Source organism: Rhinoraja longicauda, chromosome 8 (assembly GCF_053455715.1).
Source record: "Rhinoraja longicauda isolate Sanriku21f chromosome 8, sRhiLon1.1, whole genome shotgun sequence".
NCBI lineage: Eukaryota > Metazoa > Chordata > Chondrichthyes > Rajiformes > Arhynchobatidae > Rhinoraja > Rhinoraja longicauda.
The window spans coordinates 43401557-43417019 of NC_135960.1; the positions used below are offsets into that span (position 1 = coordinate 43401557).

Sequence of the window (15463 nt, forward strand, 5' to 3'; positions counted from 1 at the left end):
CTCCCTCCACCGGCTTGTCGTCTTCCCACAGTCGGTTCGGACCAGACGGGATAGCCTTTGAGCCTTGGTTGCCCAACACCCTGTCACCGGTTTGTGGTTTGTCCCTCCTCGGACCACTGCCGGTAGGTACTCACCACTGCTGACTGGGAGCACCCCACAAGCCTTGCCGTTTCAGAGATGCTCTGACCCAGTCATCTGGCCTTAACAAATTGGCCCTTGTCAAAGTCGCTCAAGTCTTTACTCCTGCTCATTTCTCCTGCGTCCAACACATAACGTCAAGAACTGACTGTTCACTTGCTGCCTAATATACCCCACCCCTTGACAGGTGCCATTGTAACAAGATAACCGATGTTATTCACTTCACCTGTCAATGGTCATAATGTTTTGGCTGATCGGTTTATCTTATCTCTCAGGATACTCTCTAGTAACCTTCTGACCACAGATATCTGACTCGACCTCCACTGATTTACTGCCTCCAATACATTTGTATGTTTCACTGTGAGGTGTGATAAAATGAAAATGATTCCCTCAGGAGTCCACTGTGTAACTTCTGCCTTATTTATGAGAGAGGTATAATGGATTATCATAGTTCACTATGTTTTCCTATGGGCTCTCTCTGACTCTTTTTGTTAGGGGTTCATTTCAAACAGGATATGACATTATTGTGGTAGTGGAAGTGGACGGATTGGTGCCAAGAGCTCCGGGAATATACTAGGTGGCAATCATTAGGATTAGAGTCATAGTGAGTCATAGAGTGATATAGTGTGGAAACAGGCCCTTCGGCCCAACTTATCCACACCGGCCAAAATGTCCCAGAAACACTAGTTCCACCTGCCCGTGTTTGGTCCATATCCCTCCAAACCTGTCCTATCCGTGTACCTGTCTAACTGTTTCTTAAATGTTGGGATAGTCCCTGTATCAATTACCTCCTCGGGCAATTTGTTCCGTACACCCACCATCATTTGTGTGAAAAAGTGAGCCCTCAGATTCTTATTAAATCGTTTCCCCTTCACCTTGAACATATGTCCTCTGGTCCGCGATTCCCCTACTCTGGGCAAGAGACTCTGTGCATCTACCTGATCTATAATTTGTAATCAGTGATCAAGATTGTTCCCTGGAAACGACCAGATGGATGAAAATGGAAGAGGTCCAGAAAACCCCTTCTGCAGGGCCGTGGTGGAGAGGGGTTGAGTGGGCACTCCATCAGAGCCAGCAGGAATGCAAGAGGATAAGTAGGCTGGATCAGTTTGTCAGGATGCTGTTCGTGACTTTGAGCAGCAGATCAAGGTGATGAAAATTAAGAGGTGTCATCATCCAGAAAAAACACTGATAATTCTAGACATTTGCAATAAGAATAGGAAATGCTGGAAACAATCAGGTCAGGTTTGGTTGCAAAGAGAGTACTGGAGTTAATGTTTCAGATTGTTGACTTTGACCCCAACTGGCCTTCATTTTGTTCACAGGCTTTGGAGATGATGTCACACCAGGGCACGATCTTTAGGTCCTGGGGGGTTCTGTACAGCAGAGGGATCAAAGAGTACAGGTCTGGGATGGGTCTCATTCCAAACATTCCCTCTTCTCCCCTCTCCCATCAGGCAAGAGGTACAGAAGTGTGAAAATGCACACCTCCAGATTCAGGGACAGTTTCTTCCCAGGCAACAACCTTCGTATCACCAACTAGAGGGTGGTCCTGGCCTCCCATCCACCTCATTGGAGACCATCAGACTATCTTTAATCAAATGTTACTGGACTTTATCTTGCAATAAACGTTATTCCCTTTATCCTATTATTTGTACACTGTGGACGACTTGATTGTAATCATGTATAGTCTTTCCTCTGGCTGGATAGCATGCAACAAATAGCTTTTCACTGTACCTCAGTACACTTGTCAATAAACTAAACTAAACTAAATCTCTGGAGGACATGGATAAGTGACATTTTGGGTCGGGACCCTTCTTTAGACTGAATACAGATTGAGTCTGAAGAGGGGACGCGACACAAAACATCACCTATTCTTGTCCTCGAGAGATGCTGCCTGACCCATTGAATTACTCCAGCACTTTGTGTTCTACACAAGATTCCAGCATCTGCAGTTCCTTGTGTCTACATTAATAATGCTTGTGCTACCACTGGCAGGGAATAGGTTCGGCGGGGGGGACATAATGGAGGAAGTGGAACTGAGGCAGAAGAGTACAAAGTGAACAGAAAACGAAATAAATGTGTTTCTTTCACAAAGCACTTTAGTGGTTTAAATGGATACTTTTGCATATGGTCGGTGTGGGCAAGTTGGGCTGAAGGGTCTGTTCCCACACTATGTGACTATGACTTTAAACCATCATCTGCCTTTTGGAACTGACATCCTGGCCAAAGATAAGTTTCTGTCTCATGAGGAATCATTCCCAAAATTGACACCAGCCTATCAGCACTGCTTCAATGAAATGAATACTGAAAACTCTGCCTGCCTACGTTGAGGCAGGGTGCTTTCACTTCTTTATTTTTAAACTTGGCCTCTAGAATATTCCAACAGAACAGCAAGTGGTTGGGATCAGCCAGCAAATCAGCAGGAGGACAGACACGGATTGTGTCCCAGAGAAATTCGGTTGACTGGGACCGTGTGTAGAATACCTGTCAGTTTACTCCCCACAACAGGTAGGATTACTTGCATGAGACTCAAGTGGCTCAAAACATCACGAGACATTAATTGTTCAGTGTGTATGTGTATGAATGCGAGCATGCATGTGTGCCTGTATGTGTATGAGTTTGTAAGCGCATGTGACGTGTGTGTGCACATGCCCGTGTATCTGTGCGTCCGTGTGTGTGTGTGTGTGCGTGTGTATTTCCATGCATCTATTTCCAGGCATCTATATGTCTTTTTAAAATTAATTTTCCAGGATGTGAGCAACTTGCAGTGCCACCCTTAATTGTCCCTGGGAAGATAGAGCAGGCATGAGTTTGATACTATATTAAGTGTGAATCTATTTTAATGGATGGAATATGTACCTGGACTTTGGCCAGTGCATATTACAATCATAGAGTGGTTGGTAGGAAATGTAATCACAGGTGGAAAGAAAGGCAGGTCTGGAGCATTAAAGTTGTTGAATATTGAGGCATGACAGGGGGGGGTTGTAAAAGAGGGGGTGTTATAAAATTAACCAAGAAGTCCTGTATTGTGGTAATAAGTCATAGCCAAAGAATCATATAACAGATAAACAAGCTCTTTGATCAACCATCAAGGTGATGGGAGAAGGTTGTTTTTCAGCCTTGAAGCCTGTGCCTAGTGGGGTGCCTCAAGGTCAAGTGCTGGGTCCATTGCTGTTTGTGGTTTTGGTGTGCTTTGAATGAGAACATGCAAGGCATGCTTAGTAAGTTTGCAGATGACACTGGCGTTGGTGGTAACATAGACAGCGAAGATGGTATAAAAAATTACAGGATTTGAAGGCCTGAGCTGTAGGGAGAGGTTGGACAGACTAGGACTTTATTCCTTGGAGTGTAGTTGGCTGAAGGGTGCTTTGTGAGAAGTGTATGAGATCAGGAGTAGAATAGTTAGGGTAGATGCAGTCTTTTACACAGAATAGGGAAATCAAAAACTCGAGGCCATAGGTTTTATGTGAGAGGGGAAAGATTTAACAGGTACCGAAGTGGCAACTTCTTCACAGAGAGGGTGGTGAGTATATGGAACAAGCTGCCTGAGGAAGTAGTTGAGGCAGATACATGACACCATTTGTGCAGGTATGTGAATAGGAGAGGTTTAGAGGGAAATGGGTCAGAAGCAGACAGGTGGGAGTAGTGACCATTTGAGCCAAAGGGCCTGTTTCCATGCTTACGAGTCTCTGACTGTGACTCTATGATTCCTTTTTCACTGTCCAATATACAACCACTTTTAGTGTCATCCATAAACTTACTGAACATGCAACCTGTGTTATCATCCAAATCATTAGTATAATTGACAAATGACCATTCACACAATGAACACAGGCCTCCTGTCAGAAAATCAACCCTCTACCACCACACCCTGGCTCCTGCCATCAGGCCCATATCCAATTGGCTATCTCACTCTGGATATCATGTCATTTAACCTTCTAGTCAAAAGGCCTTGTGAAAGTCCATGTAAACAATAGTTACTGCCCTACGCTCATCAATCCTCTTGGTTATCTCTTCAAAAAACTCAATCAAGTTACCCTTCAGATTCCCATTAAATCTTTCCGCTCCCACCTTAAACGTATGCCCTCTGGTTCTAGATTCCCCTACTCTGAGCAAGATACCCGATCTATTCTTCTCATGATTTTGTACACCTCTATAAGATCACCTCTCATCCTCCTGTGCTCCAAGGAATTAATCCCTGGCCTGCTCAACCTCTCCCTACAGCTCAGTCCCTCGAGTCCTGGCAACATCCTGGTAAATCTTCCCTCAACCTTTTCAAGTTTGACAACATCTTTCCTGACATGGTGACCAAAACACAATACCCTAAATGTGGCCTCATCAATGTCTTATATTACTGAAACATGACTTCCCAACACCTAGACTCAATATTCTTGACTGATGAAAGCCAATGTGCCAAAAGCCTTCCTGACCACCCTATCCCCTTGTGAAACCACCTTCAAGGAACTATGCACCTGCACTATTAGATCCCTCTGCTCCACAATGCTTCCCACAGCCTGTCTATTCACTGTATGGGTCCTGCCCATGTTGGACTTTCCAAAATACCACACATCACATTTCTCTATATTAAATTCCATTAACCATTCCTCAGCCCATCTGCCCAATCGATCAAGATCCAGCTGTAATTTTTGAAAACTATCTTCACTATCTGCAATTCCACCCACTTTAGTGTAATTTGCAAACCTGCTAATCATGCCATGTACATTTTTATCTGAAGCATTGATATGGATGACAAACAGAAATGGGCTCAGCACCGAACCCTGAGGCATACCACTAGTCACAGTCCTCCTGTCTGAAAAACATCTTTCCACCATCACCCTCTGCTTTCCAAGAAGGCAATTTTCTATCCATTCAGCTATCTCTCCTTTGATCCCACGCGATCTAACCTTCCTGAGCAGCCTACCATACCGAACTTGTCAAATTCCTTACTGAAATCCATAGATCCAAATCTACAGGTTTGCCCTCATCAACCTTTTTGGTGACATCTTCAAAAAACTCAATCAGGTTCATGAAACACGACCTCTAATGTACAAAACCATGATGGATTTGAGATGGAAAATCTTAAATAAGCAACCTCTAATTTAATCTAGCAACACTGAATGTTTTAAAATCAGTGACATACCCAGGAACTTTGGTTGTGTAAATGGGGAGAGGCTGGAATGGTGATGCATGTCCTTGTGTCCTGCATGTCACCTTTTTGGATGGCTGTAGGAAAGCTGGCTGCTTGAGAGGAAATTAAAATATAACATAAACCTCTTTCCATTACAGGCATCAGAAAAGTTCCTCCTGTAGTGTCTCATCACAGAAACATAAATGTTGCACGATTCCAAGAGACTACAATGAGGTTTCTCGGTTTCGTTCTGATTTTTATTCTGAGTTATTGTCGTAAGTATGAAATTCCTTACAATGCACATTTCGGGCCTGTTCTATTTTAGTGCCAGTAATTGTTTGTGATTTTACATGTAACTAACATGTAAATAGGAAGTGGTGAATGAAATCTGAAAAACCTGGAAACGAAAACGTACTTGAACATTGGAAATGTGAAGACAAGCCCAGGACTGATTAGCTGAGGATTCAATCCTGACCACAGGTCCTGTCCATGTGTATGGAATCTGCATATTCTCCCTGTGACCATGTGGGTTTCCTTCAGATGTTCCAGTTTCTCCCCACATCCCAAAGAGGTGGATTTTCAGAAGGCATTTGATAAAGTGCCACACTTTAGATTGATAAACAAGATGAGTGCCCATGGTCTTAGAGGGAAGATATCAGCAAGGATAGAAGATTGGCTGAATGGCAGAAGGCAAAGAATGGGAATAAAGGGGGCTTTTTCCTGTTGGCTACCGGTGACTAGTGGTGTTCTGCAGGAGTCGGTGTTGAGATTGCTACTTTTCACGTTGTATATTATTTATTTGGATAATGGAATTGATGGCTTTGTGGCCATGTTTGCGGATAATGTAAAGCTGGGTAGAGGGGCAGGTAGTGTGGAGGAATCAGGGTGTCTGCACAAGGACGGATAGATTGGGAGAACGGGCAAAGAAGTGGCAGATGGAATACAGCGAGGCAAAGTGTGCAGTCATGCACTTTGGTAGTAGGAATAAAGGCACAGTCTATTTCCTAAATGGGGGGAGAATTCAGAAATTAGACAATAGACAACAGGTGCAGGAGTAGGCCATTCGGCCCTTCGAGCCAGCACCACCATTCAATGTGATCATGGCTGATCATTCCCAATCAGTACCCCGTTCCTGCCTTCTCCCCATACCCCCCTGACTCCGCTATCCTTAAGTGCTCTATCTAGTTCTCTCTTGAATGCATTCAGAGACTTGGCCTCCACTGCCTTCTGAGGCAGTGAATTCCACAGATTTACAACTCTCTGACTGAAAAGGTTTTTCCTCATCTCCATTCTAAATGGCCTTCCCCTTATTCTTAAACTGTGGCCCCTGGTTCTGGACTCCCCCAACATTGGGAACATGTTTCCTGCCTCTAACGTGTCCAACCCCTTAATAATCTTATATGTTTCGATAAGATCCCCTCTCATCCTTCTAAATTCCAGTGAATACAAGCCTAGCCACTCCAGTCTTTCAAGATGGAGTCTTTCAATTTTTACAAATTGGAGGTAAAAAGGGACTTTGGAGTTCAGGATTCCCAAAAGGTTAATTTGAAGGTTGAATCGGTAATAAGGAAGGCAAAGGCATGTCTTGCATTCATTTTGAGAGGACTAGAATATAAATACAGGGAAGTAATGCTGAGGCTTTATAAGGCGCTAGTCTTTCAACAGTTTTGGGTCCCATATCTGATGAGGTTTATGCAAATTATCGCGGGGATGATTGGGTTAACTTATGATGATCATTTGATGGCTCTGGGCTAGTACATGCTGATGTTTGGAAGAATGATAGGGGATCACATTGAAACTTACCAAATATTAAAAGGATTGGATAGAGTGGATGTGGGGAGGATATTTCCACTCATGGGAGAGTCTAGAACCAGAGGGCACAGCCTCAGAATAAAAGGACACACCTTTAGGAAGGAGATGAGGAGGAATTTCTTTAGCCAGAGGGTGGTGAATCTGTGGAATCCTTTAACACAGATGGTTGTGGAAGCCAAGTCTTTGGTTATTTTTAAAATGGAGATTGACAGGTTCTTGATTCGTCAGGGTGTCAAAGGTTAATGGGAGAAGGTTGAGAATGGGGTTGAGAGGGAAAGATAGATCAGCCATGATTGAATGGCGGAGTAGACTCGATGGGCCGAATAACCTGATTCTGCTCCTATGATTTATGATCATATAAACTTACGACCACGTTGGTTGAAAGATTAATTGGCTGCTGCAACTTGCCTAACTGTGCAAGTGAGGGCTGGAATCTCTGGGGAAATTGATGGGATTATGGTTGTATAAAATTGGATTAGTTAATATGGGTGAATGGACTGCAGGACCTGTTTCTGTGCTGGGTGAATCAGTATCTATGGCTGTTTTGAGTGACCCTCCATCCTGTTTCCACTCTCATCCTAATGTGAGCCCAAGGTACAATGATGGAGGCTGCACGGTGCAGGGCACGGTGGTGCAGCAGCAGAGTACTGCCTTACAGTGCCAGAGATCCGGGTTCGATCCTGAATACAGGTGCTGTCTGTACAGGGTTTGTACGCTCTCCTTGTGACCTGTGTGGGTTTTCTCCGAGACCTTCGGTGTCCTCCCACACTCCAATAACGTACAGGTTTGCAGTTAATTGGCTTGGTATAAATGTATAAATATAAATATATAATTGTCCCTATAGTGTGTAGGATGGTGCTAATGTACAAGGATTGTTGGTCGGTGCAGACTCGGTGGATCGAAGGTCCTGCTTCCACAGTACCTCTAAACTAAACTAAACTAAACTAAACTAAATAGACAATAGACAATAGACAATAGACAATAGGTGCAGGAGGAGGCCATTCGGCCCTTCGAGCCAGCACCGCCATTCAATGTGATCATGGCTGATCATTCTCAATCAGTACCCCGTTCCTGCCTTCTCCCCATACCCCCTGACTCTGCTATCCTTAAGAGCTCTCCAAACTAAACTAAACTAAACTAAACTAAACTAAACTACACCACAAGACTCATAAAAAAAAAAAAGTAACCAGATAGTAAACTAGAAAGGCAATAGGGTTTATACTCAAATAACTATTTCGTGTGGGAATGAGTGTTGATGTGATTTGCCTCTCAGAGTACCCCCTTCTCTCACATTGCTGCTTTGTTTTTTCAAGGGGTAAATGGCTTTTATCAAAGTTCAGAGTACCACTTGTGCCATGTTGCTGAGAAGGAGGGTGTCATCCGAATGGATATGGCAGCGAATTCTGCTGATTACCACTTCATTCGCAGCCCAGAGTCGGACAAGATGGCAATTGACTACATTGAGGTGGAACGGAAGAATAATGGCACATTCTACAATGCAGCCTGGCTCCGGGCCTCTGAGGAATGGCAGCGCAGAAAACTGAAAGTCAGCATTCCAGAGGGATTGCTGGAGGAGCACGTCATAGCAGTCTTGTGCTACACCTTAGACCAGCCACCTCTCTACAGAAACTTCAATAAAGCCATCAGAAACTACGGCGTGAATGATGAAATATATTCTAAATGCTTCCACTACAAAAGTCTACATTATCTTCTGTCAGTCGCTCTCAGCATATTACAGAAAAGTACTTGGGGCCCTGATCCAGGAACAGCTGTCTACAGAGGGATGGACAGGAAGGTTCAGGTCAGCGAAGGAATAAACATTCGTTTTGGGCAGTTTGCGTCAACGTCTTTGGATATAATGCAGTCCATTTCAACGTTCACCAATGAGGAGATAAGCAGCAACACTCTCTTCAACATTACCACAGCCCACGGTGTCTCCATCCAGAACCTTTCCTTCTTCCGCACTGAGGAGGAAGTGCTCATCCCACCTTACGAGGTGTTTAAAGTTACAAAAGTCTTCGACTGGGAGGGGGGTCTGGGTGTCAACATAATTCTCTCGTCCATCGGGACCCAGCAGACAGAGGTCCGCCTGCAGTCCGATGGTCCTGGCCACCTGCGGGTGGTGAGAGTGCTGGAAACTCCCTCTTTGTGGTGGCTCTCCATTCTGATCATTCTGCTGATTTTGCTGCTTGCTCTTTGCATCGTGTTTTTGAAGAAACGGAAGTTAATTGCCTGCAGAATTTGAGAAGCAGAGACAGTCTCTCACAAGGTGGATGATGCCACCCACTTCTATTTACTTCCCAGTCTTCTGCAGAGTTGCTTGGCTTCATTGGCTGTTTTGGATTCATCCCATTTCAAATGTAAAGATCCTGCTAAATATCATTCAAGAGTAGCAATTATCAATTTGTAGCTACAAGGCCAGAGATTTCAGGTGAAATAATCATCACTGAAACACAGAGAAAGGGCAAGATATTTTTTGACTGCTCCAGGGGAAGTACAAGGCTACACGTTTTCTTTATTCATAAGACACAGCAAAAGATAAAGCTGTAGGTGGAGCTGTAGATAGGGTTATAGAGTCATAGAGTCATGCAGTGTGGAGACAGGCCCATCGGCCTCAATTTCCCACACCTGCCACCATGTCCCATCTACTCTAGTCCCACTAGTTTGGCCCCAATCCCTCTAAACCTATCCTATCCATGTACCTGTCTAAATGTTTCTTAAATGTTTTAAAAAATGTTTCTTAAGGTACTACCTTGCATAGTACCTGCAAGGTACTATAAACAAAGTGATTGTCAGATTTACTGGAGCAGCAATGGAGAGGATTTTGTTCCAATTATCATTCAGAACTGTAAAGCTCACTGGATTATAATTTCCAGGTTTATCAACATTGCCACCTTAAACAAAATAACAACACTGGCTATTCTCCAGTCCTCTGCGACCTTGCTTGTGGCTAAAGAGGATACAAAGATCTTGTCAAGGTCACAGCAGTCTCCTCCCCTGCTTCCCTCTCCACCCTGTGATCAACTCCATCAGTCTCTGCGGACCTATGCATCATAATATTTTGTAAGACACCCAATTCGTCCTCCTTCTTAATATTGACATGCTCTAGAATGTCATCTTTCCTTAATCTTAGCCTCCCCATTTTACACCATCCATGCCCTTCTCCTTGGTGAAGACTGATGCAAAGTACTCATTAACTCACCCATTTCCACTGGTTCCATGCTTAAATCAACCCTTTTGCCCCTGACAGGATTTAGCCTTACCCTGTCTCTCCTCGTGCTTCTAATATAAAATTCCTTGTGATTCTCCTTAATCCTAATTTCCAAGGACATTGCATGGCCCCTCTTAATTTCTTATTTATGTAATTTCCTGCTTCTTTTGTATTTCTCAAGGGCCTTTAGCCTTCCAAAACCTTACATATGCTTCCTTTTGCTCTCAGTCAGTAGTGGTGAATACCTACCGATAGTGGTCTGAGGAGGGACAAGCCACAAACTGGCGAGAGGGTGTTGGGCCCCCAAGGCTCATCAATGCACGAGGGCAACGAAGGCCATCCTGTCTGGTTCGAACCAACAGAAGGTCTACAATGGCACAAGTCACAGAAAATTTGAATGGTGGTCACGGGAGGAATGTGTCACAATACACAGTGCATCGCACCCTGCTGTGTATGGGGCTGCGTAGCTGTAGGCCGGTCAGAGTGCCCATGATGACATAATGTTTTGGCTCATCAGTGTATGTTAACCCACTCATTCCTGGGATCATTCTCGTAAACCTCCTCTGCACCCATGCCAGCACATCCTTCCTCAGATATGGGGGCCAAGATTGCTCACAATACTCCAAATGCGGTCTGACCAGTGCCTGGCAGAGCCTCAGCATTACATCCCTGTTTTTGTATTCTAGTCCTCTTGAAATAAATGCTAGTATTCTGCTAAATCTTTCAGAGTGTTTGCCTACTCTCACATTTGCATGTCTAACTTTCCTTTAAATATTTCTGTAAAGTTCATTTCAACCCCTCCGAATGAGAGCAAGGTCTAACACAGATTACGCAAAGAAAGCACGTAACAAAAGCTTTTCCCTGTACCTGGGTATACATGACAATAAATTAATCTCAACTAACCTCAAATGTCTTCTGAATCTCTTAGCCATTTTGCACTGGTTATTCACTGCCCACAGACGGAGATATTGTCACTGTATCCATTCTGTCAAAACTTTCTTTCAGAAAAACAAACTGTTGGAGGAACTGCTGGGCCAGGCAGCATTCATAGAGGGAAATGGACAAATCGGCATTTTGAGTCTGGACCCTTCTTCATTATTTTGAAGGCTTCTCTTTGATCACGCTCTGTCCTCTTTTCTCAGTCTGCTTGTTTTTTACTGACCTGTGTTCTCTTGCCACCTCATACCATCTTCCCACTTTATACCCTCTGGCATGTTTCTCTGCTTTTTGTATAATGTGACCACCAGAATTGTATGCATTGGCTTACATGTGATTGACCCAGGCCGATACATGTTCAGCATAACCTCCCTACTTTTCAATTGAATTCTTCCAGAAATAAACCCCAGTGCTTGGTCTGTTTTCCATACCTTGCAAACCTCTGACACAATTTATAGACCCCTGTGTATTGTAATTCAAGATTGCTTTGTTCCTTCACACCTGCCAATGCATGTTCAAAATAATAATTTTATTTCTCAGCAAATACACATTTATATTTACTTCACTTGCACATTACTTGTATATTAATAGTTCGGTAATTTGTTGCAGTCTTCTTCAGTGCTGACAGTCCCCAACCAACTCCTGAATTTGGTATCATTCGCATATTGAGCAATTGTGTTTTTGGCCCAGAGTTTAAGTGATTGATGTAAATTGTAAACAGTGGTGTCCCCAGCCTTCATCTTTGTGAACCCTTGCTTCCTCCTTTGTGAACAGCTAATCTTTGCTTCTGTTCACTGCTTACAATGCATTCTGCAACCTGTCCACAGTAGACTACAAAGGGCATCTAATAAAGGTCTTTGAAAAATCAGCATGAACTACTCCATCATTGCCAACCGTAGGTGAGGATGGGCTGGTGGTCCCCGATGAGGATTGTCACAACCGACAGTCACAGTGATATTCTTTGTTTTGCATACCCAAAGAGATGCTACGTAAAGTTACAACTATTCCATTTTGCCCAAACCATCTTTAACACATGCCATTTGTGGTCCCCCTTAGTTCTCAGTAGTTCCCCCAAGCTGGGTCCTCCTTTGTCCTCCTCAGAGCGGTTCCCCCACTCCGGGTCCTTTGTTCCCGGCGGCACGTCTGTCTTCCAACACCCATGTGGCCCATCCTCGCCCGCCGGCCCAACCTCGTCGGGGACCACCGGCCCATCCTCACTTTTTCACACTACTAGGCACTGGCCCCTTTATTGCCACCCTTTCCCTTCTGCCATTCAGCCAACCTGCTATCCATGCTAGTACCTGCCCTCCGATTACCATGGGCTCTCATCTTCTGTAGCAGCCTCACGTGTGTAGGTAAACAACATCCACTGACTCTCTTTTGCCTGTCCTGCTATTTACTTCCTCAAAGAATTGCAACAGGTTCATCAGGCAAGATCTCCCTTTCACTAAGCCATGCTGACTGACTTCAGCCTATTTTATCTTGTTGCTTTTATGTACTCAGAAATCTCATCCTTTATAATGGACTTTAAAATCTTATCCACCACTGAAGTCGGGCTAACCGGCCTATAGTTTCCACTCTTCTGTTTTTCTCTCTCTTCTTGAACAGCAGAGTAATATTTGCAAATTTCCAATCGCCTGGAAACACTCCTGAGTCTAGTGATTCTTGAAATCAAACCCTGTCCATCCAAATGCATATATATCTTAACCTTCAGAATCCTGCAAGTCCTCAAAAGACTGTGACCAGAACTTCATGAAGCGCATAGAACATAAAGCATTGCAGCACAGGATGGAGTTTTTCAAAGAGGTGACCAAGAGGGTTGACGAGAGCAGAACAATGGTCATTGTCATTGTGGACCTTAGCTAGGCTTTTGACATGGTAGGCTGTTCTGAAAAATGCAATTGCATGGGATCTAGGGTGAGCTAGCTAACTGGATTCTAAATTGACGTGGTGTAAGTGTGTGGTAGTGGAGGGTTGCTTATTAAATTAGAGGGCTGTGACTGCTGGGTTGCCTCAGGGATCGGTTGCTGGTTCTCCTGCCAATTGTCAGATATATTAACGATTTGGATCAAAACATAGTGGTATAATGAAGACATTGGTGCAGGTTATCTAAGGTTATGACAAGATCTGGATCAACCAGGAAAAGGAATGAATGATGAAATTTAACTGGGTCACAGCCCCAGGTTCGATCCTGACTATGGGTGCTATCTGGACAGAGTTAATAAGTTCTCTCCGTGACCTGCATGGGTTTTCTCCGGGTGCTCCGGTTTCCTCCCACACTCGCAAGATCTACAGGTTTGTAGACTAATTGGTTTGGTAAAATTGTCCCTAATGTGTAGGAGAGTGTTACTGTGTGGGATCACTGGTCGGCAGGGTCCTGGTGGGCCAAAGAGCCTGTTTCCACGTTGTATCTATAAGTTAAACTAAGCTAAAAGAAAGGTTGACATCTCTTTCCCCTTGCCTTAATCAATGTCCTCTAATTGAATCCACCTCTGATGGGGGTAAAAATTCCCACAGTTTACCCAATCTATATAATTTTATATACCTCAATTATGCCTCCTCGTAACTTTGTTCGAGGAGGCTGAGGGAGGAGGTCATGCCAACAGTTGGAGAGGGTGAGACAATATAAGGAAATGATAGGTAAGCTGAGTCAGTGTGATGTTTGCAGGATGTGGAAGGTCAGGGAAGCCGTTGGTGCCTCTGGCTGCTACGAATGTGGTAAGTGTGTCCAGGTTCAGCTCCTGAAGGGCCGTGTTGGGGAACTGGAGAGCCAACTGGATGACTTCAGGATCATCCGAGAAACTGATATGTTCCTGGACAAGACCTTCAGTGAGATTGTTACACCGAAGGTACAGGAAGAGAGAAGGTAGGTGACGGTGAGGAAGGGAAGGAAGCTTGGAGTACAAGAGACCCTGGGGGTTGTAGCTCTTGAAAACTGGTTCACCAGCTTAGAAGCTGTCGGGACAGAAGACACTGCCAGTCTGAACGGCGAACAAGTCTGCGAGGCTAATCGTGGCGCTGAGCCAAAGCCGAAGAGACCGACATCAGGCAGAGCCGTGGTAGTAGGGGACTCCATCGTGAGAGGTACGGACAGGGGTTTCTGTGGCAACAAGCGGGATAGAAGGATGGTGTGTTGCCTCCCAGGTGCCAGGATCCAGGATGTCATGGACTGAATGCAAAGCATCCTCAAGGGTGAAAGTGAGCAGCCGGAAGTGATAGTGCATCTCGGCACTAACGACGTCGGGAAGAAGCGGAAAGATATTCTGCAGCGTGACTTTAGAGAGCTCGGCTGAAGGCTGAAAAGCAGGACCTCCAGGGTGGTTATCTCCGCTTTGCTTCCAGTTCCTCGTGCCGGTGAGGGTAGGAACAGGGAGATATGGGACCTGAATGTGTGGCTGAGGAGCTGGAGCCGGGGGCAAGGATTTAGATTCTTAGACCAGTGGGATCTGTTTCGGGGTAAGGGTGGATTGTACAAAAGGGACGGGTTGCACCTCAACAGGCGGGGAACCAGCATTCTGGCAGGCAGGTTTGCCACGGCTACATGGGTGGTTTTAAACTAGATAGTGGGAGTGGGGGGGGGGGGATTCAAATGGGATAGATAAGGATGGAGTTAAAGGGAAAGAGAGTTTAGGAAAAATTAAGAAACACCCCAGAATTAACGGGACAGAAAGCTCACGAAGGAATAGGAGAGAATGGCCAAGTGTAATAGGAATTGATGTGGAAGCTGAGGTGAGCAAAGGATTAAAAGTACTATATATGAATGCGCGAAGTATAAGAAGTATAAGAACTAAAGTGGATGAGCTTGAGGCTCAGTTAGAGATTGGTAGGTATGACATTGTGGAGATTACAGAGACGTGGCTGCAGAAGGATCAGGACTGGGGACTGAATATTTAGGGTTATACGTCCTATAGAAAGGACAGGCAAGTGGGCAGAGGAGGTGGGGTAGCTCTGTTGCTGAAGGATGGAATTCAGTCCCTTGCGAGGGGTGACATTGGGACTGAAGGTGTAGAGTCACTGTGGATAGAGTTGAGGAATTGTAAAGGTAAGAAGACACTAATGGGAGTTATCCACAGACCCCCAAACAGTAGCCTGGATAAAGGGTGTAAGTTGCAGCAGGAGTTAAAATTGGCATGTAACAAAGATAATGCCACTGAGGTTATGGGGATTTCAATATGCAGGTAGACTGGGAAAATCAGGTTGGTTCTGGAACCCAAGAAGGGGAGTTTGCAGAGTGC

General features: G+C 44.6%; 1 protein-coding gene across 1 annotated transcript; it reads left to right on the top strand.

Moving 5' to 3' along the window:
• Positions 1 to 2162: 2162 nt before the first annotated feature.
• LOC144596360 (ecto-ADP-ribosyltransferase 5-like) lies at positions 2163 to 12065 on the top strand. Its single transcript, XM_078404617.1, has 4 exons — positions 2163 to 2190; positions 2515 to 2649; positions 5428 to 5544; positions 8395 to 12065. The coding sequence occupies exons 1-4, from the start codon at positions 2163 to 2165 to the stop codon at positions 9324 to 9326; spliced, it is 1212 nt and encodes a 403-aa protein (XP_078260743.1). The 3' UTR covers positions 9327 to 12065.
• Positions 12066 to 15463: the final 3398 nt, after the last annotated feature.